The sequence below is a fragment of the Xiphophorus couchianus genome, chromosome 10 (genome assembly GCF_001444195.1).
Source record: "Xiphophorus couchianus chromosome 10, X_couchianus-1.0, whole genome shotgun sequence".
Classification (NCBI taxonomy): Eukaryota; Metazoa; Chordata; class Actinopteri; order Cyprinodontiformes; family Poeciliidae; genus Xiphophorus; species Xiphophorus couchianus.
Window position 1 is genome coordinate 5,804,641 of NC_040237.1, and position 26,847 is coordinate 5,831,487.

Sequence of the window (26,847 nt, forward strand, 5' to 3'; positions counted from 1 at the left end):
CTGATTCAGGAGCGATGCTGGAGTGACTAGATTTTTTTAGTTGGATGTTAAGACAGCTTTTCCCTCTGGTTTTGGATGCTGTGCAGCTGGAAGGATCTTTCTTCTTACTTTTTGACTTGTAGACAATTATTGATGCATAACCATGGTAATAAGATATTGTTTTCACAACTGGGAGCGGCTGATTAGCGTCCCAAAAGCTCAAATGGTACCTGAACTATGACGACAAATTCCAAAGAAGTTGAAAAGGAAATGCAGAGCAAAGAAGAGGTTCAAGCCATCACTTCCATTAGTCCTAACGGGAGAAAGGGTCTCCTACGTTTCTGTCCGGTTTTCTAACCATACAGCCAGACAGATTTAAAGAAGACAGGCAAAAGCAAGTGAGGTAGATTAGCAGTGCTTCCCAAGAACTGATGTTGTCAACCAGGACATTCTATTGTATAATATTATCCCTGTGGCCTGGAAATAGAGCTGTTAGAATGTCATGATACTCTAAGTATAAACAACAGATTTGGTCAGAAGCCTCTTCAGATTCAATGCAAGACTGACTGCTACTGTAGATCCGTCCTGCCCACAGCATCACCATTCACAACAACTCTTTGGAGATACTTGGTTGAGTTATGACAACATTTAATATAAAGGTACTTCAAACCCTATAATCATCAAAAATTAAACAGAATTCAACACTTAAGCCATTATTACCATGTGTGAAATGCATCTATATAATAAATGCGTTTCAATTTTTGAAATTCATAATTCATATAAATGCATGTGATGATTTAGTGAGATGCACATGGTCTGTATTATGCAGGAGAGGACTTGAATGCAACGTGGAGTTAACAAAGAGCATCTGAAGGCATCAGAAATGAAGATAAGACACATTGTGATGTGCAAGTGGTTGCCAGAATGGCAAAATATATAGTTTATGCTGCAACAATCAAGTGATGCATCAAGGCATTTATGATAACTTTCCATTTAGAGGTAAAGGAAAGGTCGGGTATGAGCAAATGAAGGTGTAAGGTTCAGCTCAGCAGACGCACCGACGCCATGAAGACAATAATTTGATGCTGAATTCCAGCAGAGCGCTAACGAGCTAGCTGGTCGACCAAGCAGCCGGACTGGAGCACTAACCACACTATAAGCCAATGTGTGTGTAATATTAAACGCTACGGGGAAAAGCAGGTTTTAATGTCACCAAGATGGTCGTCTAATTACAATGCAGAAATAATAAAAGGAGGAAGAGGACGATGAGCCGCGGCTTGTGCTAACGTTAGCTAAATAAGGACTCGTAGACTAATGGCTGCATGCCAGAAGAGGCAAATACAAAGGCAGCCTCAGACTGACCGAAGTGAAATTTCACCAGCCGCTTAAATACACCTCCAGCCATGGGGTAACACAGCTTGTGGCTCTTCCACGTCCACCGTGAAAGTATTTCGCAACCACTGTAGCGGCTAACAGTGCCGACAGCTGAAAAAAGATGTTTACATTACCAGGTAGCCAGTTAGCGAGCTGGCGGCTAGCTGCTGAGAGGCCTGGCCCGTTTGGATCCCAAATATTAAGAAAAGCTCACCTTCCGGCTCCAGCCTCACTCACATCTAAACATGCAGCTCAACCGCATCTCACCATTACACGCACAATCACTAACACATCACCAAATAACACAAAGGAGATTCAAAACTTAGTTATTTCTATTTGATTTTTTTTTTTAAAAAAGGATCCACTAACATACATACCTCCGACCCGGTACATGTTGGCCGCCATTTCTGCCCTCCCAGCGTGTTAACGTAAAGCATAAACTAAGCGAAATGACATAAATAAATTTTAAAATATATACATCTAAAACTCTGTTTTATAAAACGACAATGTGATTTTTAAATTACGATCGTCGGGACTCCGGATGTGTTCACTATCAGGGGAGAAATTTTGCTACTCAGACGCCCCTTCCTCCTCCTACTCCTCCTCTACCGACTCGCGGCAGCAGCTTTATACAATACAGTAAACTCAGAGCGGCCGACAGAAGTCGGATGAACCCGAAAAACCACTCACTGTTCGGAGGCGACGGAGGGGGCTGCGCAGGCGCAAACACAGGCACGTCAAAATACCTAAGTTATATGTATTCACTGGGATTTTATAAAATAGAACAACAAAAAGTAGCCGTAAAATGATCTGTTATGAACAAAAGTTTTTTTTTTTTATTACAGATAAAAATCTTGAGAAATATTAAAGATATGCTCTGAATTTGCATTTTGAGACACTTAAATGTTTAAGTTTAAATTAAATTCAATTAAAAAATACTTTACTGATTCCAAAGTGGACATTAAATGTTGCTGTGATTCATATTATTTAAGATTCTTCTAAGAGTTGTTGTAGATGCTGATGGCTGTGTGCAGTAAGGATCTCCTCTAGTGGTCAGTATTACAGCGATTCTGAGGGAGCCTCTGACTGAAGACACTCTGTTGTTGTGAAGCAGTTTCAAACAGAGGATGCTCGGGGTTGTCCATATTTTTTATATTATTATTATTATTTTTTTTTTAAAATATTATTATTATTATTATTATTTATTTTTTTTATTTTATTTTGCCCAGGTCCCTCTTGAAAATGAGATCTAGATCTCAACGGGGTTTACCTGGTTAAATAAAGGAATATATATATGACGAATCATTCTTTGCTCTACCTACTCCAGTTATTCCAGTAGTATCCAGAAAGAAACCAGCCTTCTTAATCAGGTTGTTTAGCCTTTTTTGGTGCTAGCCAAACAGATGATGGAAAAAAAAAAAATTACGTCCTACACAACAGTCATTTTGCATCTTACCACAAACAGTGAAGAACTTAAGCTTCCTGAAGAAGTAAAGTCTTCTGTTGGCTTCAATGTTGTGTCTCTAGTTCAGTCTGTCCGAGAGAACGCTGAGGTGTTTATATTCTTCAACCACCTCCACATTTTCTCCAGTGAAGAAAAAGGGGTTTTCATCGTGCTGTTTTTCTTAAAATCTATAATCATCTAAAGATAACATGGTTGTTTCCCCACCGCGACAAAAAACGATCCACCAGCTCTCTGTACTCAGCTTCTTCACCATCTCTGATATAACCAACTACTGCAGAGACATCTGAGTATTTCTGCAGGTGACAGGACTGTGGCTTGTATTGGAAATCTGAAGTGTACAGTATGAAAATCAAGCATTAACAAATATTTCATTTCAGTCACACAGAACTTGAATAAATAAATAAAATAAGTTTTAAAATTGTGATTTTATTGGTTAAGGGAAAACAAACTTGCCAAAGTAATCTGACCCAATGTAGAAAAAGTAACTGCTTTTATTAGTAATTTATTTTGGATTTAATTCATGCTTCCTCCTGTCACTTGCTGATGTATTCCTGAACAAGGTATTCAATGCTAAGTTGCCTTCTTATTCATATTGGTGCCCATAGTGTTAAACACTTTGATTGATCGGCATGACTAGAAAAATTTAGAGTCAGTCCATTTACCCAGGTCCACTAATTGCCAAATGTGAAGAATAAAGAAACTGCTAAAAGGAAACACTATCTCACGCTGAAAAAACCCCACATAAAACCCCTATGTAAATAAAATCAGGAATAGATGAGAAACAAGATTATCAAACAGACCTCAACATGTTGCCAAGACCTCTGTAAGACTCTAGTGAGCCACTGTGAGAGTCATTACCTGCAAAAGTAAAAATGCATGTCACAGCGAAGAGCCTTCAGGCGTGGCCGACCGACCAAAACTTAACTTCAAAAATCCATTAACGACTGACCCCGGAGGTCACAAAAGAAAGTAAAGCAGGATCTAAAGCAATGCAGCACTCATAAAGAAAAAAAAAAGCTTTAAAAATTGCATCCAGTGGCAAAATCCACTGCTGGAAACACAAAGGCTTGTGTCGCATTTGTTAAACAGCAGACATTGGGGTAAATATGTGGACTAACGAGAGAAAAGTGCAGCTTTTGTGGAAAACTGACACCACATTTCAAAAAAAGAACTTGATACAAACATTCAGACATGGTGGTGGTCGTGTCATGGTCTGGGACTGCTTTGCTGTAATTTCTGCTCTCTACCAGAAAATCCTGAAGCCAATTGCCCAACTAATCGGTTGCCCAACTAGGCTTGCTCAGGTCAATCCTACTTATGTTATGCAGCAGGGCAATGAACCCACAAGTCAAAGGCTAAAAAAAACCAACTAGCAAATTAAAATAAAGATAAAGGTTTTGTATTGGCCTAAACAGGTGGGGTAGCTGTAGCTAGTAGGACTGACTTATCATGTCTGACTGATGATCTAAAGATTTATACAAGATATAAAGGAGCAAAGTTTTTAAATGATCCATTACAGCCTATTTTTGTTGCTAAAAAGCCCACAATTTTGTATAGCATGAGACAGAACAATATATTTGAGTAAATAGAATATTTGAGTCAAAATAGATTAAACAATGTTAGAATTCAACTTTGTTCACTGTAGATTTTTCAAAATGCATTTTACTGTCTGTTATTGTTCATTCTACATTATTTCTATTCAGAATCATTAATTGAAAGCTGTCCAAATACAATAGTTTACAATACTATTGCTCCTGGGTTATTGGTTAAATTCTGACAGCGTTTTATCAGTGTGGAAACAAAACAATACGCTGTGATTTTACCGTGGGGGGTTTGTGTTTCTCGCTGCGTGCGCGCATATGACATCACGGATGGGACTGGCTCGCCCTGAGTGGGGTGGAGAGAGTTTTATCCAGACCACAGAGGCAGAAGGAGCGGGCAGTGGGAGAAACAGAGGAGATTTAGTTTCATCCACACACGGACCAAACCTATAGGTCCGCTTCCAGGAAAGGCGAGCCACGCCCCGGGGGACAGGGGAGACCGTCCGCTCCCCCCAGGTACCCTGACTCCTGAGATGAAAGGAAGAATGGACAGTGAAGAAGAGTTTTAATCGGGTATAGGTCGCTAAGATGAAGTTCGGGAAGAGCATATGCGTGCTTAATGTGGGGGGAACCCGGTACGCCTTCACTCGTGAGGTGATCAGGGATTTCCCACTCCGACGCGTCAGCCGCTTACATGCCTGCGCGACCGAGAAAGAGGTCCTAGAATTGTGCGACGACTACGACCGGGACCGGAACGAGTTCTTCTTCGACCGCCATGCGCAAGCTTTCGTGTTCATAATGCTGTACGTGCGCTCCGGCAAACTCCGGTTTGTCCCCGGAGTCTGCGAGCTATCCTTCTACACCGAGATGCTGTACTGGGGGCTGGAGACCGCGCACCTGGACTCCTGCTGCCAGAAGCGCCTGGACGAGAGGATGTCCGACATCGGGATGGACAGTCTCTCAGAGGGGGACATCGTACTGTCCGGGGATGAGTGCCTGACTCCGGAGGAGACGGTGCAACAGATTGAGCTCACAGGACGCGCCAAATGGCTGGAGAGGATGCGCAAAACCTTCGAGGATCCTAATTCTTCCCTGGCGGCGCAGCTTCTGGCTTCGGTGTCCGTGATTTTCGTGATTGTTTCTATGATCATGCTGTGTGCCAGCACGCTGCCGGACTGGGATACGGCTAAGAAGACTACCGTGGAAGAGCACAGGTAGGCGATGGTGTGCGACCAAACTGCAGTGCTTGAGGGGCTCCCCTCAGTGAAATGCGGTCAGACATTGAGGCGCAATGATGGTGCTCTGAAGTCCTGTGCGTAAAAGTGAGACACTTCATGAATACATCTTTCAAATTCAGTAAAATCCACCACACTGACTCTAAATATAGTTTATAGTCGACTATGGAGAAATATGTCAAGTTACTCTTTGTTTTGCTGTTTTGTGTCAATTTGTTGTTTAATCGAGATAAACAAACTCCCACTAACAGGCTTCCACACCACACCCGTCTCATCATGACATCACGTAAGGTGACGAATCGAACCTTCTCAGAGTATTTTCCCACATATCTCTGCAGGTTCTTCATGTGGTTCTGTTAAGTAATGAAAACTAGTATTTTTCTCTCAATTTTAGGTCTATGTGAAGGGAAGATGGACCCATATGCTCAGATATCACTAATTTGAATTTGAGAGCATTCAAATCTAAAAACCGGATTTGCCCTTTTTTTGGATCCATTATTAGCAATGTAAACTTATAACAGCACATTTCTCTTTATTTTATAAAGTCAGGCTTAAGCACAAAATACAAAAAGAAATATTATAGTACTTTGTGTGACTCTTCTTTAATGACATGCAAAGTGTCAGAAGTGATAATAAATGTCACCTTTCAGCCATATTGGAAACAAAACCCAGACCTGTTCATTGAAATGCAAATTTTCCAGTTGCAATTCCAACTTTATGGAATTCTCCTGTTTTCCAGACAGGGAACTTGAACATGCACCATTACGTTTCATTTAATTACATCTGAACTCTGTACGTACAACATACTGTAGTTAGTATGTTGTGAAAATGCCAAGATGGAGGGTAGAAATAGACCTGTCAGATGGGCAAAATTGCAAAAATAATTATGTTGCTTAAAATAAAAATTCAAGTTTCAGACTCATGTAAGAACTTTACATAGACTTTTGGTCTGAAACTTAACTATCTTATGGGATAATGACTTTAAAATAAGTTTGAAACCCTGATCCAGTTCTTTTGGATATTTTTAATCAAATTCTTTCTTCAGATGTATTTACTTGTATTATGTTTGTCTGCAAAGAAATGTTACAATATCATAGAGTTCAGGAAAATTTGCTTCTACAGGACAGCCTGTTCCATTGCAGTGATCAAAGTAATAAGAAATCACCATCACTCAGAACCCAGGAAGAGGAGCTGCTGTAGTGAGGTGAAGCAGAAGGAGTGCAGACTGCATCTGGGGCCATTTTATGAGGGACAGACATGCTCAAAAACTACTCTGATGAAAATACTCTATTAGTATAGAAAAGAAATATCCTTCATTGTCCCAGAATGGTAAAATGAGCAGGTTTAAGGTAAATAGATGCATCCAGATTAACACAAAACCAAAAAAGCATAAAAACAGAAAAATAAGAATGGAAAACTGTACAGCAAGGGCAAATTTTACAGGACAAGAAAATGTATTATTTTCAGTTATAAGAAATTATCAAATGAAATAATCTGGAATATAAAGCTGTATTTTGTGTACTGAATATAAAGCTCAACGATGATCATTGTCATCATAACTTTTTGCTTCCACTTTGCCATTTCACACATTATCCTGGGGTCACTGGAGTCAAACAGGTAAAGTTGCAACATATTTCTTTATTATTTCACCTTTTTTTATACAGGTAGATCTCACAGCGATGTGAAGCCTCATTTTTAAAAGCAATCTACTTTATATGTACATAATAATTTGATAGTTAATCTAATTGTCTCGACAAGGTAAAACTTAGATAAAGTAAAAGAAAATACCAAAAAAACATTAAGAGCATAAACAGCCACCCACTGATGATTTCTCAATTTAATTTAAAACCTTTAGTTCAATTAAGCTGCACAGCTTCGGATCCTGTTGTAATGTTTTTCCAATTAAGAATATCAATTTTTCCAGTTTAAGGAAGACCAAGTAAGTTAGATAAGCTGGCATTCTGTACAATGCTGGATTTTTACATCCTGTAGTGAATCTCAGCATTCAACCTGTAAGGAGTAATCTGTAACCTGTAACAGGAACATTCATATAAATGATAAAACCATAATCAATGTAAGGTAAAAGGTCAGCTGCCACTGGTGTCATGATCTGTGTTTTTCCTTGTTTATTTAGAGTTTTCTGTGTCGTTAAGTCTCTTCGTTGTCCTGTCCTCCCCTTGATTGTTCCCAGGTGTGTCTCGTCTCTGTGATTACCCTCCCGTGTATTTAACTCCACCTGTGTTCCTTGTTCGTCGTCGGGTCCTCGTCAATGTCTAGCCTTGTTGTCGTCAATGTTAGCTTCTGTGTCGTCAGTGTTTCCATGTGCCTGCTGCTCGTTGTTTGGATTAAGTTTTCTCATTAAATCTTCATATTCATCATACCTGGGTCCGCTGCATCTGCCTCACCACCCTTCACCACACCGCTTCCTGACAGTAGGACCCGACCAGACCGAACGGTGAGGCACGCTATTTTTACTTTTCATCATGGACCCAGTGGAGTTAAAGGAGCTGACGGAAACGATCAGCGAGTATGAGGAGGCTATGGCCAAGCCGTACGCTGCCGGCCGACGCCTCGGTTTCGCCATCCGCTTGGGACTGTTGCTGGACTACTGGGTTCCTCGTTTTCCGCACCCGGGGTTGGTGGAGTTGCAGAGGGAGGCAGAGTGGGAGCGTAAGGCGGCCCTAGCCGTCATGGCTGGCGAACCTCTGCCTCCCAAGCCGCACAGTTTCTCCGCCAGCCCAGATCCCGCTCCAGTTCCGGGACCAGCAACTCCAGCCAGCGTTCCAGCCGGCGCCCCCGAGGCCGTTTCAGCCGGCGCACTCCAGGCCGAATCAGCCGGCGTTCCGGTCGGCGCACCCCCGGCCAAGTCAGCCGGCGTTCCAGCCGGCGTTCCTGCCGGCGCACCGGAGGCCGTTCCAGCCGGCGTTCCTGCCGGCGCACCGGAGGCCGTTCCAGCCGGCGTTCCTGCCGGCGCACCGGAGGCCGTTCCAGGCAGGACCGGCGCACCGGAGGCCGTTCCAGCCGGCGCACCAGCCGGCGCACCGGAGGCCGTTCCAGCCGGCGCACCCGAGGCCGAATCAGCCGGCGCACCAGCCGGCGCACCCGAGGCCGAATCAGCCGGCGCACCAGCCGGCGCACCCGAGGCCGAATCAGCCGGCGCACCAGCCGGCGCACCCGAGGCCGAATCAGCCGGCGCACCAGCCGGCGCACCCGAGGCCGAATCAGCCGGCGCACCAGCCGGCGCACCCGAGGCCGAATCAGCCGGCGCACCAGCCGGCGCACCCGAGGCCGAATCAGCCGGCGCACCAGCCGGCGCACCCGAGGCCGAATCAGCCGGCGCACCAGCCGGCGCACCCGAGGCCGAATCAGCCGGCGTTCCTGCCGGCGCACCCGAGGCCCAGACCCCCTGCGTTCCACCCGAGACCCCCTGCGTTCCACCCGAGACCCCCTGCGTTCCACCCGAGACCCCCTGCGTTCCACCCGAGACCCCCTGCGTTCCGACCGAGACCCCCTGCGTTCCGACCGAGACCCCCTGCGTTCCGACTCAGACTCCCAGCGTTCCACCCGAGACCCTGACCTCCAGCGTTCCACCCGAGACCCTGACCTCCAGCGTTCCACCCGAGACCCTGACCTCCAGCGTTCCACCCGAGACCCTGACCTCCAGCGTTCCTCCAGAGACCCTGACCTCCTGCGTTCCTCCAGAGACCCTGACCTCCTGCGTTCCTCCAGAGACCCTGACCCTCTGCGTTCCTCCAGAGACCCTGACCCTCTGCGTTCCCTCCGAGACCCTGACCCTCTGCGTTCCCTCCGAGACCCTGACCCTCTGCGTTCCCTCCGAGACCCTGACCCCCGAGACCTTGACTCCCGAGACCCCGAGGACCAAGACCCCCTGCGTTCCTCACAAGACTCCCAGTGTTCCGACTCAGACCCCCGGCGTTCCCACCGAGACCCCCTGTGCTCCACCAGAGACCCTGCCTCGGGGGGCTCATCATCGCCACCTCCCGGGCCGCGGACAGCCGCTGGACCGCCTCCTGGGGTCCCGCCTCTGTGGTTCCCGCCTTCAGCGCCGCGGACGGCCGCCGGACCGCCTCCGTGGTTCCCGCCTCCAGCGCCGCGGACGGCCGCCGGACCGCCTCCGTGGTTCCCGCCTCCAGCGCTGCGGACGGCCGCCGGACCGCCTCCGTGGTTCCCGCCGCCGCGGACGACCGCCGGACCACCTCCGTGGTTCCCGCCTCCTTTGCCTCCGCCCACCCTGTGGGTAGTTTTTTGTTGTTTTTGGACTCTTGGCCCTTCTTGTTTTTCCGCCCACGATGGTGGGTTGTTTTTTTTTTTTTTGTTGGTTTGGACTCTGGCCCGCCGTCCGGCACCCCTCCACCCACCCTTGCTGGGTTTTTTGGTTGTTTTTTTTTTTCTTGGGCGTCTGGTAGCCGCCCTTGAGGGGGGGGTACTGTCATGATCTGTGTTTTTCCTTGTTTATTTAGAGTTTTCTGTGTCGTTAAGTCTCTTCGTTGTCCTGTCCTCCCCTTGATTGTTCCCAGGTGTGTCTCGTCTCTGTGATTACCCTCCCGTGTATTTAACTCCACCTGTGTTCCTTGTTCGTCGTCGGGTCCTCGTCAATGTCTAGCCTTGTTGTCGTCAATGTTAGCTTCTGTGTCGTCAGTGTTTCCATGTGCCTGCTGCTCGTTGTTTGGATTAAGTTTTCTCATTAAATCTTCATATTCATCATACCTGGGTCCGCTGCATCTGCCTCACCACCCTTCACCACACCGCTTCCTGACAACTGGTTGTCTATTCATGTTAAAATGAAAAACATGCTTTAATTCTAAGAAAAGAGTCTTATTTGATTCTCATACTATACATATTTGACATAAAAGAAAGATTTTCATCTAGTAATATGCATTTCTAGCAAGCAAAATTCAATTTGTGCAGACAGGATAGCAGGGAGAGTAACAGAGGTTTTCTTTTAGGTTGAAAACAAAATACCTTCAGTTTTGTCAGAATTGAGAATTAATATGAGATGGAACAAATGTGACTGAATAATGTCAAAAGCAGCTTGTAGACGATCGCAAACTAAGGCAATGGAGTTTCCATGGCAGTAAACAACTGCGTCATCAGCATAGAGATGGACAGATATACCAGATGCATTATCCCCGAAGTTATTAATGTAAATTTAACTCCAGTCTGCTGGAATCTGATAAAAATAACAGTCACGGAAGCATTAACTCATGCAAGCCGTGCCTTCACACAAAGCAATTAAACACACAGGCAGTTTGATTCTGCGTTAACATAATTTGATTTAAAAAAAAAGACAACATCCTCATATATTTGTAAAGCCTTTATTAACAAATAATTCACATTCAGTGATCCAACATTGATCATATTTCTACTTGATCTTGATGAAAACTCCCAAACTGGGTCAATTTATGACTAATTCAGTGCAACTAATATTAAAAATAAAACACCATTCCCATAACAGTTAGACTGAAAACAAACAGAACCTTTAATCCCCAGATCAAATCATAACTGACAGTTCAAATATCTATTTTACACCTACCCATGTGTCCTGTAAAAAACATTTACCATGCACTTAAGCCCTTACATATTAATATATGTTTCATTATACTTATCAGTTTAATAAATTATGAAAAAATACTCAGAAAAATCCTCAAATCTCATGTGTAATTAAATTGAATTACACATATTTTCTCTCAATTTTGTATTGCATTAACTTGAATTTTACAAAATATGACAGATTATGTTCCCTAATGCAACCAGAATAACTCTTAAACAATCTACTGTTATTTATTATAGTCATGAAATTTCCATACATGAGTTGATAATGGAAAATTACAACAAATAATGTCCAAGACTTAAATCAAAATGTGAAACAAAGCTTTAGCTACTGCTATCTAGTTCCCTTTATTGATACATTTAAAAGGCATAAATAAGAATGTTTCCATTATTTGATGTGGTGGAAGAGGGATAGGGAAGTCTGATCTGTTCATCAAAATGGCGGCCTGTAAAGAACGATGAGGTTCCTAATGTCTAAAATTTAGTCATTTTTGATCCATTGTTTGGTTAAACTTCCCAAACTCTGCCCTGACAGCATAAACTGAGCATTTGGGTTTAAGAAATAACCCAGCAGTTTTTAGTGTATTAGTGGGAAACATGGTAAATATTATCCTGGTGCTTGGTAAACCGGTGCCTCTGAGGACATTATGCTCATTGACGAGTTTCAGACAACCCCATTAATCATTAGCATCCTCACATGGCTGTCACACAAGCCCCCTAAGAGAAAATCAATAATGGGTCAATATTATCTACTAAACTTGAAGTGTTAATAACAGAGGGAGCTCTCTTGTGATGCATTTCTCTTACTTTTTCCTTTTGTGGTCTCACAAGAGGACAGTTTCTGACTGAGCAACTCTTTTGGTCACAAAATGAAAACCTGCTTTTCCATTTCTGCATTGTGTTTTTTTTGTTTTGTTTTGTTTTTTTGCTACAGCCTGTCCTCTGAAGGAAGTCCTGAGGAGCCCATTTTCTATATAAGGTTAGGTTTTGTTCTCTCAGGCTGGACATAGCTCTGAGTTTGGAGCTTTTCCAGGGGGTTAGGTAATCAACTAAAAGCGTAGCTCGTACTTGGGGCCAAAGGGATCCAGTTTCATGCCAGTAGATGATGCAGTTTTCTCAGCTGCTTCATAATTTGGTTTGATTCAATTGTGGTAATCGCTACCATGTTGGAACATGCGGTCTTTGCTTCCTTGAATCTCCTTCGTGTCAAATACCAGCGGGATGGCTTTCTAATTCAGCTTTGTGGCCTTTGCTGTGTTAATTGGGGGATTAATTGTGTGGCTGATTTTGTCACAATCACTCTTTAAGGCTTTTTCTTCTTTCCCTGTGTGGAGTTTAATTCAGCCTGTTTTTGTTTACTTGTATGTCTAAATTGCATCAGATGTGCTCCTTATTTCCAATGATTTAAATCCTCTTGCTTGGCTTATTCCTGCCTCACACTGACAGGTCAAGTCAAGCAGTATCTCACATCAAGCATACTGTTATCTCTCTGGAGCGCCTCTGCCATTTCCTGTTTATTGTTGAACTCTTTCTCTCTTCCATCTTCCTTCTTTAGGATAGTGGAGGCCGTGTGCATCGGCTGGTTTACAGCTGAGTGCATTGTGCGCTTTCTGTTGGCCAGAGACAAGTGCGACTTCATCCGCCATCCGCTGAACATCATCGACGCGATTGCCATTACCCCCTACTATGTCACCATGGCAATGGCCGGAGCTGGGATGCCGGGTGCCGGGCTCGGGGTCGCTGGAGTGATACTGCGCGTGCTGAGGATGATGAGAGTGTTCTGGCTCATGAAGCTGGCCAGACACTTCCTGGGCCTGCAGACTCTGGGGCTGACGCTCAGGCGCTGCTACAGGGAGATGGTGATGCTCATGGTGTTTGTCTTCGTGGCCATGGCGATATACAGCGCCCTGGCACAGCTGCTGGAGCACGGCTTGGACTTGGACTCGCAGAACCAGGATTACGCCAGCATCCCGGCCGCCGCCTGGTGGGTCATCATCTCCATGACTACAGTAGGGTACGGGGATGTGTATCCTGTGACGACTGGGGGACGAGTTCTCGGAGGGATGTGTGTTGTGAGCGGGATTGTTCTCCTGGCTCTGCCCATCACTTTCATCTACCACAGCTTTGTTCAGTGCTACCACGAACTGAAGGTCCGCTCCGCTAGATACGCACGAAACGTGTCTTCAGAGATGCTGCAGTGAACCAAATCAGACGCAAACACAGCGAACCAGGGGATCTCCTTGTGAAATAACCAACTATGTGAACTGCTCTGTCTCCTGGCTTTGGCACACTGCAAAAACACAAAGTCTTATCAAGTGTTTTTGTTTTGTTTCCAGTGCAAATATTTCAAAAGACAACTAACTTACAAGTAACTTTTCATTCAGATCTAGGAGCTTGTTATAAGACAATAATTCTCTAAAATTGATTTTTAAAAAAGTACAAGTTCCATTGGCACATTATTGAATTTATAACATGAACAAATTGTCTTATTATGAGTGAGAAAATCTGTCAGTAGAACCAGTACTGTTTATTTACTTAAACCCAATCCAATATCTTAATGAAAGGGTACTTGTAAGTCAGTTTCATCTGACTTCAAGTGTACAAATATTTTTCTCTAGAGGCTACGCACAAAAAAAAAAGTTGTAAGATGTGTTTTTGCAGTGCAGCATTCAATATTGGCTGGGGGCCAAAACTGGCTAATTTAAACCACTCAAAGCATACAAAATCCATTAAATTAAAGATGTAAAATGTAGTTAATTGTGACTTTTTCTTTTACCTATACTTTTTTTTAAGGAAATCTGTAAATCATTAGAGATACAAAACATATACAGGGTTTCAGATTGTTGCCTTATTGACAGAAAAATCTTTTTTTTTTTTGGATAATCAATTCTTTTCTGTTTTGTTTGACAAATCTGAACCTTTCTTGAGGCCACAAGTGGCCCCCAGGCCACACTTTGGACACCCTTCCTCCACATAGCCCCTGTCTCCAGCAGAACCGATTATAACTGACCAGCAAACAAAGTGAAGTAATCAGTATCTTACCTGCAGATAGGCAGAGAGGTTCAGAGTACAAATTTTCAAAATAAAAGTCAAAAGGTATCCCTTTTTCCTGTTTTTGTTTTTTGTGCATTTAAATCTCTCAGATCCTAAAAATAATTTTAATTTAAAAGATAACCTGAATGCAAAAAAAAATGTTTTCTAACAGGGTGAGAGAATTATCTACAGTATACTCACACCCCATAAACCTAAAACTTAGTCCTTGGCAGCAACAACTCCATCACATTAATTGACGATGAGTCTCTAATATTGCTTTGAGGGAATTTTGAATTATGTACTTCCTGTTTATGTTCAGCATCTCAGTCAGATTTAAGTCTAAACTTTGACTAGGCCACTTACAATCATACTGCCACCACCATGTTTGACTGCTAATATGATGTTCTTTTTCTCAGATTCTCCGTTAGTTTTACAGCAGGTGTAATAGGATGTACACCTTTCTAAAAGTATTTCTTTGAACATCTCAATCCCCAGATTTTTTGGTTTATTTTTCTACATTTTTTTGGAGATCATGAGGAGATCATAGTTTTTGTTTCTTTAGCTGTTTTTCTTCATCAGTGATTTTACCATCTTATTCGTTTCTTTCTTATTGTTGAATCATGGATTCTGACTGTAGCTGAAGCAAGTGGAAATAAATTTTTCTCACCTGCCCAGGTTTGTTTTGATAGATTATTTCCCCGATAAATTTGTTATTTCTTATTTTAATCAGCTTATCTTTGTTAAAAATAGTTTGAAGACATAAATTGTTGTTTTTCCAACTTATGTTTGTAAAGCTATGTAGTAAAAAAAAAAAAAGAACAGCAATATTTTTGGTTTATTTAGCCTGCCATACAGAACAAAAATGGGCGTTCATTTTATAAAGTCATATTTTCACCATGTCATTCATGCATTCATAAGTATCATCCCAAACTAAATATTTAATTCACAAGGTAAATGTTTAGCTTGGCCCGAAATATTTAGGTCAAAGCAAAATAGTTCAGATTAGGAAATAAATATTTTGTTTAGAAAATAAACATTCATGTTTATTTTCTAAATAAACCTTATTCAACAATAAGGTTTGTGTTAATTAGCTAACACAAATTAATATTTAATTTTCAGGTCAATGTTTAGCTTGTAAACTAAATTAATTAATTGCATTAGTTTCTCAAGCTAAACGCTTGGTTGATGAATTAAATATTAAATTAGGAACTAAGACATTCATAAACATATGAATGACATGGTTAAAATATGATTGAAAAATTAACTCAACTTTTGTCTCTATGACATGCTAAATACATCATAATATTGCTGTTAATTTTTTACTGTGTACCTTACAAACTGCACCCCACTATAATCTTATAATCTGGTAAACAGATTATATGTCATCATTTCTGAAGAAAGTATCTGAGGAATGTCCCACCTCATCCCGGCGTGAATTATATCCTAAATTATATTTCCTGCCAAGTATGGTTGATGTAAAAAGTGGAAGTAAGGACGTTTTAAAGGCTGAAACGACGTCCCGAAGCAGCCCCAGTTTGACCAGTACTGGCCTATAATCCTGTGGTAGAGTCTCCATGTTCCTCCAACCTCACTTGATGATTTCTGTCTTCTGCAGGTAAGCTACAGCCTACTAATACCTACTTCAAAGAGCTCGTGCTTCACCACCTGGCGTGTACCTTTAAAAGCACAGCGTGCAGATAAACACACACAGAATTATTTATTAGAGACACACAAGTAAAGCCAATCCCATTTTATCTATGGTTGCTGTTTACACTGTGTCCCCATGGTTACAGATCAGGCAGAAATGGCTGCATCGGTGTGTGTGTATGCGCGTGTGTTTGTTTGTCTGGCTGTTGGCCGCTCACTTTTTCAGAGATTTAAACCCAGATGGAGCAAGTTACACAAGAATGATGTGTGACCTAGATGCATTCTGTGAGACCGGTGTGAAATAAGGAGAGAGGCGCGAACAAATGCGAGGGGTTACACAGAGGACTCAGAGTGTTAGATGAGCTTTAAGCCAAGAATAATGAAATATGGGTTTGGGTCAGAAGGGACCTCAAAGTGGCAGACAATAAAACAGACACAGATACAACAGGACAGATGGAGTCTGAGATGGAGGATGAAAAAAATACTGCAAGAAAAAAAAAAAAAGACAAAGCCCAAGCACAAAGAAGGAAAAGCTGCTTCTTTATTTGTGAGTGAATGTGAGGCATTTTGTGTTTCTCAGTCTCCAAGGCAACCTCATCCTCCAACATGCCAATCATTATGGTGGTTGATTTCTGTGCACGCAAATAGACTGCATCCACGCACACCTCCTGGATGGTGCTCAACAGCTTTGTCCTGGGATTTTTGTGGAGAATCACAACACAAATCGAGATAAAACTGAGAGCAAAAAAAGAAACGTGTGTTTGAAAAAAAAAAAAGATCATCCAGGGCTGCCACAAATGATGGTTCTGACATTGATACATTGATAACTCATGCATGTTTGTGGCGTTCTTTGCCAAGATGATGCGATTTATTGAACAGACACATGATCTAAACAAGTCAACACCTCTCCCACACAACAGTCTTGCTCTACATCTCTTCTCCTTTTCCTCCCCCCTTTATTACACATCAATTTGACTCTTTTTTTTTTCTTCAAATAAATCAAATGTTGAAGTTAATCTATGTGTTTCCAGCACTGTTTTAGAGGTCTGTATTAGTTTAGAGTGTGTTTGTCACTTTAAATATTCTTGTTGTTCTTTCTGTGCTTTTTAAGTTCAGCAGATGTCTTAAAATGAAATTGAATATTTCATTAGCTGAGTTCTGACATAAATCATGCAGCTTTTGTTTTCAAGAAAGAACATTTTGATTGAAACCCTCAATCAGACATTTTTCATCGGTACTCATGATAAATGTGATCAGTGTTTGAGCTTCTCTAATAAAACCTCTGATATGTAGAACCAAAGTGTCTGACTACTTATTTCAAACTTTATCATAAAATAATTAAGCAAAAGTGCCCTTGCCTCTTGGGCCTTTTCCACATTTTATCACGTTACAACTATGGATGCACCAATCCACTTTTTTCACTTCCGATACCGATATATCGGGCCGCACTTTGGATGAGTTGATTTTACTCATTTTTACCAATTTTGCCAAGTAATTTTATAGCAAAGCAGTGTCATAAAGTGACACAAAATGCAATTTACATGATGATCCAATGTTCATACACAAGAAGAAATAACAGGTATTTCATTTTAAATATCTGAACACTGGAGAAAGTTTTATAGGTTCATGTTTTCCATTCTGGTAGGAACAATTCCCCTCATTCTACATTTAGTTTTTTATGAAATGCTTGAAAACAATTTCTTTATATAGAGCAAATTCACAACAAATGTTGTCTCAAGGCATTTTAACAAATGTTATTTTAATTTAAACACATGCCTTCCAAATTATTGTAGTTATCAAACAGTACCGTAAGCTCAGTTAATTATTTAAATACAATTATATTTTTCTAATTTGGTGACTTTGGAAGGCAAACAATCTAGTTTTTAATCTAGGACCATCCATGTATTGGAGATTGACTGCAAATCTGTTTGTGTATTTTTACTTCAAAACCACATATTTTTAAAATAAGATTAAAATAGAGCAAGACATTGATAGGTTTCTTTCCACTTCATTCCACTACCTTGTGTTAATATACCATATAAAATCTGAAAAAAACTAACATGAGGCTTATGGTTGTAATATGAAAAGATTCACTGGATACTAATACATTCACGAGGCACTTTATATTTCAAGACTCCATAAGCTGGCTGCTCCAACCACATTCATCTTCATTAAATGAAGTGTCATATCTTGTTACTGTCAGTCCATAGAGTCACGTGTCTCGATCACCAGAGGAGACGGATTTTTTTGGGTCGCTGGTGCTTCCTAATTTCAAAGTGATGATGTAACTGCAGGCCAAAAAATAAGCTGCATTTCTGCTTCTTGGAGGCACTGAATCTTAACATTCAGAATGATGAACACCTGAGCCTTCCAGCGCTCTCCTCCGAGTCACATGTGCGGTGAAAGCTGCACCACTTCTGGCCTCACAAAAAGCAGCAAAAAGAAGGAAATGACTGAAGCAGAGGGAATGCCCCCGGAGTTGAAACTCTTCAAAAACCTATTTCATGTTCATCAGTAAGCTTTTTGAAAACTTGGTTTTCTTCACTTCTCACTTTCATTAGGATATAATAAAAACAGATTTCGATGTTCAAGGAAAGTTTCCTTGTGGTGTTTTGTACAAAGTAGTTTCAGAGAAACTCCAGTGAAAGTGAGGAAATAAAGCCTCATTTATCACGTTACAATAATCTCATACTGATCTTATATCTCCTTCACTGTCCTCTGAACTCTGTGGCAGGAAGATAACCTTAGATTCTCATCTGGTGTTATTTTAATTTAAACGCAACAGTAAACCCATGAATCGTTTTCTTCTCAAATCTCACCTTAGAATCGAAACCGTACAAATCCAGACACACGTATTTCTTTCGACATTTGGCTCTTTCTGCTTTCCGTACTGAAGAGTAAGATTATGGCGCTTTTGATGTCACTTTGCAATATATATTTTTTCCAATCTGATATACATGTCAATTTTACTATTGCAATATTTTCAGTTGATTTACACATTTAAATAAAACTTTCAAACTACACCACTATTATCGGCGTACCTTGTTTTCACCTTTTTCCGTCTTCGTTTTTAATCAGGCAGTGCTGGGGGCACCTCATAAGCGTCTTCTTCCTGTGAAGGTTGGAGTCGGAAAGGTCCTTAGCCGGTCGGTTTGTTGTGGCACCAGCACCTTGTTCTGTCCTTCAGCAGGAAAATGTACTATAAGTTCAGCGGTTTCACCCAGAAATTGACGGGTGCTGCTCCCACGGCGGCTTACAACCCTCAGGTGAGAGTTTGAAGCGGTGTGTCGGTCACAAACCGAGTATTTAATGGCTCTGCTGACCTTGGCGTGGGTTTGTTAGATAACGGATCCTGCTGTTGCTAGCTAGCTAGCATTTGAGCTGACCACCAGAGCTGAAAAATATATGTTTTTTATTATATTCACAAATATGTATATTAAGGACACTTATTGGTAATGTTCCCTTTGCTACGCTTAAACCCAACGAAAATGTATATTGCTTAAATTCAGCTTTGTTTTACGTATGGGTATTTTTCTGTTTTCACCTGTCATTACACTTATACCTTCTGAAGAGTTTGTTTTTTTTCCCCACAGTGCAGTACCCCCTTTTCACCTCGTATGTCTTAGTCTTTCAGCTTTGTCTTTAAATGGTATTTCAGTGTTTTAATCCGGGCTTTATTTGAAATTAATGCCATTTAAAACAGTCCAATAATACATACAAAGCTGAAGTTGGCTTCCGATTTAGAAAATTAAATTCTATTTAATTCAAAATTATTTTATTTACCCCAAACAGAACTTAAGTGTTGCAACATTCAAGAATCTTCATCATGGATTTCTGGTACCAGTCAGTCTTGCAGCTATTAGGAAGAGGGCTCTGACTGAAGACAATTACTGAATGACAGTCTCATGGCTGTCATGACATGCTAACAGCTCAATTTCTGGATAGCAGAGATTACATTTCACAGTAACATATCCTGGATTACAACACAATGAATGCATGTCACTTGAAATCTCTCCACCACCAGATCTATAAAAGCACAGATAAAAAAAAAAGCTTCTTCTTTACTCCATTCATTTTATGGCTGCAGAAACTTGCAAAATTGATTATAAATGAAAGTAACAAGAAGTAGAAAAGCTATATCGCCCACTTGAACTGAAAACACCCAGCTTTGACGCTGATAACTCAAAAAGCCCTCAGATCAAAACTCTGATATGGTACCTCTTGCATAAAAGCCATGTTTAGTATGAAGAAAAAGAAAATATTGGGAAGTTGTAGGCCTGTTCCTCCAAGTTGTATTTTAACTTTTCCACTGTCAAATCAGTAATGCTTGAGAAAAAATTTTTTTTGCAGATTGAGAAAGCAAGTTTTTCTGCACCTTCTCATTGGTAATCAATGTGGGAGATTTACTCATAGTGGAACCACGGCCCTGTTTCATTACACTGCTGCCACAGGCAGACAATTGCAAAGTAATTGACATTGATTATCCTCCCTGTTTTTAAATTAGTAGTTGTGTTCAAGCATTTGGAGGGGGTTGTTTGTGTGTGTGCGCTTTCTTTGACTATTTTTATTTATTTATTTTTTTCCGGAATAATTAAAACTTTTCTAAACTGAATAAAAGAACATATTTAATTTTTTATTTTCTCTGGCAAGTATTTTAGTTTCTAGATTTTGTACTCACTTAGTGGGAGAAAAATTTACGTACCATGTCTCATACAACAGTGTACACAGTGTGAGAGCCACTGGGTGGAAACCTGGTTAAATCTGGTGCAGGCGTCATTCACACAGCACAGCGCTCAGTCTCCACCTGTAATGAAACAGCAGCAGATGGCCTGGATAATGTGATAAACATTGATTTAATATTTTTACAGCTCCTGGGTAAACCCACACTGGTAGATTTTCCATTTTATTACAGCCACAATTCATGTGAAACGGTGTGTTTGTGTGTGTTGTTTATAATGCTGTTCACCCAGTCATAACACATACTCACAGATCCAATTTGTTCCACGGGTTTAACAGTTCACTGTCGAATGTTATGCTCTTATATAGACTGGCATCTCTGCATTTTATTCGTTACTTTTTTTTGTTTTTGCACGACTAATATAAAGAAAGCTGCAACACAGACTACGTCCTCTAAAATCACATTGCAACTGACAACTTTCAGCAGTTTTTATTAAGGATTAAGCTTCTGCAGGGCAGCTGTGCCAGGCCATAATGTCCTATTGTAGATTATAGTGATAAGTTTATTTAGTTTCTCAGTAATGAAATTTGTGCTGCAGTGCACTTGGCTTTTCTGCCACCAAGTTCAACCTTAAAACATCATGTGTGCTTTAATACATCTAAAATATTACGTTGCAAAGTAGTATTTTATTGTTATATTTGTAATGTATCAAACATTTCTGTTGTAAACTTCCCTTTTAGAGCTATTCATTGATGCTTTTTTTCCCTTGAAATTTGTCCGTCCCCCCCTCCCCACCCCTAAATCCTACTTTTATTTGAAAAGATTTATTCTATTCTATTTATTAAAAGACATGTTTATCAATAGCGGCTTTTTACAAAATTGTCTGTTTATAATTATTTACTTTTTTGAAGTTTAGGTCAAAATTTCATTGTTGATTACAATTGAATTATCTACACAACTCAAGGTTCATCTTTAGTCACCATAGACGTTACTGCACAATGACCAGTATCTAATGTCCTTTTAAAATATGACAAATGTAGTAATGTCTAAAACATTTTTGAACAAATCTGATTTATAAATTGTGTTGCATCTTAACTGTGGTTGGATTGCAGTTTAAATATATTTTATAAAATGTAGTTCTTTATTTGTTCCTTACTCAATCGTATTTATGATTTGGAATCTTTTGATAGTTCTGCAAATAAAATAACATTTAACCAGGACTTTTTGACATTTCAATAACAGAAAAGGGAAAAAAATATGTTGATCTGTATCTTGATGTGAAAGTTGGCCCGCCTTGCTTTTTTATCTGTCCGATTTTGATTTGCAACGCCTACGTATCTGCCTCCACACGCTTTAACAAGATAGTGTCCGACCGTCACAGAAACTTTTATGTAAATAAAATTATACTGACACCCAGGAGACCGCTGCTTTATTTACCAGCATTACTCAGCACCCTGCAGAAAAATAGAAGGTCACTTTAAAACGTACCGGGTCGGGCTTTGATTTCAAAATGTTGCTCCAAAAGGAAATATAACTATCCATAAAGGGAACATGATAAAATGAATGGAAAGATTAGTCTTTTCTGGCGATGATGCTCTTCATAACTCTTTTTGAATTAGCTAAACTTTGTATTTATAACAAATATTTGAAATCCCTTACAAGAAGTAGTCTCAGTTTAGCGCCATTTTTTTAATGCTGACAAAACAGTGTGTTGAAATCCAGTGAAACATTTAATGAGGCACCCAAATAATTCCTTTAAAAATAAAATTTAAAAGCTAAAACTATCAATCCTGGAATATTTTCTACAATTTTTTGATTTTTATGGGAAAATGTCCAAACTTTTCTTATTTTTAAACAAAATCAGTGACATAATTTATAGCACCCCTAGCAACTCTTAAAACATGAATGTATTTGACTTTTTAAAATTTCATAAACCTTTTTAAGATGAAACATTGGATTCATACTCAATAACTTCCTGTATCCCTGGTAGTATAATGTGGCAGATTTCAAGTGCCCTGTTGCCAACCAATAAGTGTGATGCATACAATTTTAATGAAAATGGGATTTTTCTGCCAAGTAATGGTAGGATTTTTCAATTTAACGTTACACTGCTGCAGTGTAATTTATTTTAAAGCTTTTTCTGCACCAGGGTTGCCAACAACTGTTAAGGGTGCTGTAGATTTTACACTTAAACAGCCTAACCAATTTAAATTAAGTCGAGACACGACTCTGAATCAATAAAACACTCTCAGAATCTGAGATATTACTCAACCTACAAAATGAATATTGAATCTTTTTGAGCTTAATTTAAAAAAGATTGATATGAAGAGACTTCTTATCAAGTCTTTATAGTAATATAAATAAGCACTTTTTAAAGGTTTATCACGATGAAGGCATGTAAGGAAAAGAGCCTTCTTGTTTTAAAGTGAAAGCCTCGTCCTTGAACTTAAAGCATTGGATCCATGAAACTGACTTGAAGAGCTGGAAGAAATTACATTAGAAATCGTTCTCATAATAAATCCTTGACTTTGTTGTCGGAAGATGTTGGCTGATTGCCTCACATCTTCTTTTTATATAAAATGTCCATTATTCATCTCCTTTTTTTAGTGTATTTTATTTGATTCAGTGCTTTTTGTGTTTATTAAGGTCTCTGTCAAGGTCTCATACCCACAGGCTTGGTTTGGGTGGGCGGGGAAGAAAAGCAGCTTATATAAGTGGAGAATGTTAAAAATGGGATTGGAAATAAAAATCTTGGTTATATTTTCCCATGAATGTAATCAAGGACTTTTGGAAAATGGAAACGAATTAAAGCCATCAGAAATGTTAATTTACAAATACATATATATATATATATATATATATATATTTAAAAATATTTTGTTTTGATTTAGGGGTTGAAGCTAAGCCTGCCTGCAGAGTCTCCCACCATGATCTTCGCCACACCCACCAAGCTGGTCTCAGAAGCAGGGTCCACAGTGGAGTATTTGGGAACAAACAAAGTTCCTGACCTCCAGAAATTTTTCCAGGTAATAAATATTTTTTTAAAATTTCATATGTAATGGAAAAAAAGTAGTGATGTCCAGATCAGGATTTATTTTTGTTCCTGATACAAATCAGAATCCATTACAAAATGGTCAATTATCCCAATAATGACGCTCAATGTAATTAAAATCAATGCAGTATGTTTGTGCACACTTGGTATCACATGTATTTCTGATTAAATATGTATTTGTATTGTTATTGTGAGTATTTAATTCAAACAGTTATTGTGATGCGGTTGCTGATTATTTTGATGCTATTGCCTAGCAGTCTGACGCCATTGCCAAATATTATTGTGATGTTTTTGATGGTTATTTGGATGCTATTGACTTATAGTCTGATACTATTGCCGATTATTTTGCCATTTATTCCAAAGTTATTGCCAGTTATTTTGATCCTGTTGCTAAAAATCCTTCAAATTGTGCAGCCACCCAGTGAGGTGGGAGTGCAAAATGACAAAATCACAGATGGTAAACCAACAGCAGGATTGGGGACTTGAGTTTATACAAGGACTTTAAGATAGATTAATTTAGGTTTGGAGATTTTACAGACCTTTTCATTTGCTAAACAATGAGAACCGGTTCAAAGCTCTTCTATCATCGAGGTCAAACAGGAACGGTGCATTGTGTCCTACAGTACAGTTTTCAAAGCGCAGAGGAGATTTTAGGTAATGACTAATATTTATTTCATTCTCTACATGATCTGAACGGCCTTGAGCAACCTCTGCCACACAACCCACCATAGCTCACCATTTCAGAGGAAAACAAACACACCAGTTAAGTGAAACATCGACTGCTGGAGCTTAAGGGGAAACTGTTATGCAAAATTCACATTTTGCATGTTTTGAACTCCAATTTGGGTGTCAACTGCTTCTAAAAACAACTTGAGCAGTTAAAAAGAAAAACAGCCAGGTGTTTTTTGGCAATAAGTTACTGTTTTTTGGTGTCTGAAAAATGAGCAGTTTCAAAAACCTCCTGATTTGTAAGTCACAAGTTGACGGGGACTGTGCTGTTACCTAGCAAGCCCGTTACTTAGCAACCTGGCTGGGAGGGCGCGTGGCCAGCAGCAGCTTATTTGGATTTACAGTGACAAGAGTCCCTAAAACGGCTCACTCTGAAAGGAGATCAGACTAAAATCTCATTATCTAAGAATGAGTTTGTGCAAAAATTGTGATGAACATGTTTTGTATAACCCAAACACTTATGCTAACCTGTTCAAGGAAGCATAATAGGTCATGTTTAAAAAATATTTTGTGATCTGAACTCTCAACAACAACTTTCTGTGTTTTGTCTACTAAATTCTCCACCATTTCTCCTTCTTTTGTCCCAAACTTCAGACATCGGACGGTGTCCCTGTCCATTTAAAGCGCGGATATCCAGACCGACTACTGTACCGTACCACCATGGCTCTCACGGTCGGAGGCGTCGTCTACTGCCTGGTGGCTCTCTACATCGCAGCTCAGCCCAAAAAGAAGTGACAAACACAAACTTGGGATCTTGTGTTACACCACTGACTTGTTGCTGCTGCTGCTGCAATCACCGGGTCTCACTTCACCAAACCCTCTTCGGCCCTTTTAAATGAGAAACCTCCCCTCTCTACTTTGGTTTTTGAAGGACAGGAAGAGCTTTACGACCCTCTGGCGTAATTGCTGTCACACTAACCAAAATTAAATGAATACCAATATTGTTATTATTATCACTTTGCTTTTTGTTTTTCAAATAATTCAGTTTTAAAGTTGGTATCAATTATTACTCACCACATATGAAAAAGAAAAAGTTTAATAAATGGTTTTTTTTAGCCTCATCAATATCAGGACACAAAGCCAATAATGACCATAATGTTTGTGTTCTTTGAGAAAGATGTCTAAGTTAATAAATCCTAGAAAGAAAATGGTTTAGTTTGGGTTTGTTTCATTTTGTTACCAAGGAAACGACCTTGCTGTACCGTGATGAAACACTCTACAGGGTCTGTCTGCCATGTCATCACCAGTTTATCAGTGAGCCTGATGGAGACACCGCCGTCTGGAACGTAGCTGCTGCTCACTTGGCTAACAAGTGCCCCCACACTTGGTAAATACAGTCACCATGTGTGGGGGGCGATGGTAGGATGTAATATTCTCCTCACTATCATATTAGGTGATGCTTTTCCTCTCCTGCAGGTTCATTTCAAATAAAGTTGAATGCCATCCATCCATCGTCTTTACCTGCTTGTCCTTGCAGAGTTGTGAGGGGTGAAATGGGTTTAATGCCTGTCTTCCTTTTCTGCAGAAACAACATAGTATTTTTGATGTAGTTTTTAGCGCTTGAAATAAGACAAAACTAACAGAAGTAACCTACATCAAAATATAGATTGCCCTTAATGTTCATGAAAAAAACACTAGTTCCACTGGCAAATTATTTAAATTATAACAAGACATTTTCTCGTATTATAACTGACATTATCTGCCAGTGGAATGAGTACTTTTTCATGAATATTAAAGAATTGTTGACTTAAAACAAGCGGAGTTGTGGGGAGTGTAATAGGGCTGATGCCTATTTTCATCCACTACAAAAACACAAATTCCTACCAAGTATTTTTGGTCTAGTTTCTAGTGCAAATATCTTAGTGCAGTTGAATTAAGACAAAACTAACCTAGTACAAGTAATAGGAGCTTGTTTTAAATCAATAATCCTTTAATATTGATGAAAAAGTACTAGTGCCACTGGCAGATTATTATACTTAAGACAAGGAAAAATGTCTCAGTATAAGTGAAATAATCTGACAGTGGAACTAGTACTTTTAAAAAATTAGTAATAAGGAATTATTGACTTAAATGAAGCTCCTACATCTTGCCAGAAAGTTATTTGTAAGTTAGTTTTGTCTTATTTCAAACGCATTAAGAGACTTGCACTAGAAACTAGACCAAAACTATTTGATAAGATTTTGTTTTTGCAGAGAAGAGCTTGTATACAGAAGTTAATAACATTAAGATAAAACACATCACATTCAAATTAAGCCGCCAACTGTAACTTTAGACGGACATGCTTTACAAACTTTCTGGAGAATTGGAAGCTCAGAATGTCCAGGATGTTGAGCAGCAGATCATCATGGCTTCATCTTCCTGTCTGCCAGGAACAGAAGTGTGAGAGGGTGCAGTCTGCAGAAGCTCACCAAGCCGCCCGGCTGAACGCCGGACGCATTTAGCCCGGTCTGAGAAATCTGCATTTATATCTACAGGCCCAGATGGTCGGGTCAAATATTAATCGATCCACAGCATGACTCCACAGACCCAATCTGCGTTGTGTC

General features: G+C 40.2%; 3 protein-coding genes across 5 annotated transcripts in view; 2 read left to right on the forward strand and 1 right to left on the reverse strand.

Annotated features, from left to right (window-relative positions):
* mta3 (metastasis associated 1 family, member 3) overlaps window positions 1-2,000 on the reverse strand; it is a 38,689-nt gene extending 36,689 nt beyond the window's left edge. Inside the window, exons 1-2 of one of the 3 annotated variants that reach the window (XM_028029791.1) lie at window positions 1,878-2,000; window positions 1,731-1,793 (exon numbers count right to left, since the gene is read on the reverse strand). In XM_028029791.1, the coding sequence (XP_027885592.1) occupies window positions 1,731-1,758 (28 nt within the window). In that variant the 5' untranslated portion in view covers window positions 1,759-1,793; window positions 1,878-2,000. Of the gene's footprint in view, window positions 1-1,730 lie in introns of all 3 variants that reach the window. The other 2 variants (XM_028029793.1, XM_028029794.1) reach the window with 2 other exon arrangements.
* Window positions 2,001-4,947: 2,947 nt separating this feature from the next.
* kcng3 (potassium voltage-gated channel, subfamily G, member 3) lies at window positions 4,948-17,140 on the forward strand. The gene is made up of 2 exons (XM_028030250.1): window positions 4,948-5,573; window positions 12,721-17,140. Exons 1-2 carry the CDS (start codon window positions 4,948-4,950, stop codon window positions 13,364-13,366), a joined length of 1,272 nt encoding a protein of 423 aa, XP_027886051.1. The 3' UTR covers window positions 13,367-17,140.
* A 1,800-nt stretch (window positions 17,141-18,940) lies between these two features.
* Window positions 18,941-25,753, forward strand: cox7a2l (cytochrome c oxidase subunit 7A2 like). The gene is made up of 3 exons (XM_028030166.1): window positions 18,941-19,111; window positions 23,415-23,549; window positions 24,899-25,753. The coding sequence occupies exons 1-3, from the start codon at window positions 19,040-19,042 to the stop codon at window positions 25,037-25,039; spliced, it is 348 nt and encodes a 115-aa protein (XP_027885967.1). The 5' UTR covers window positions 18,941-19,039; the 3' UTR covers window positions 25,040-25,753.
* The last annotated feature ends 1,094 nt before the right edge of the window (window positions 25,754-26,847 follow it).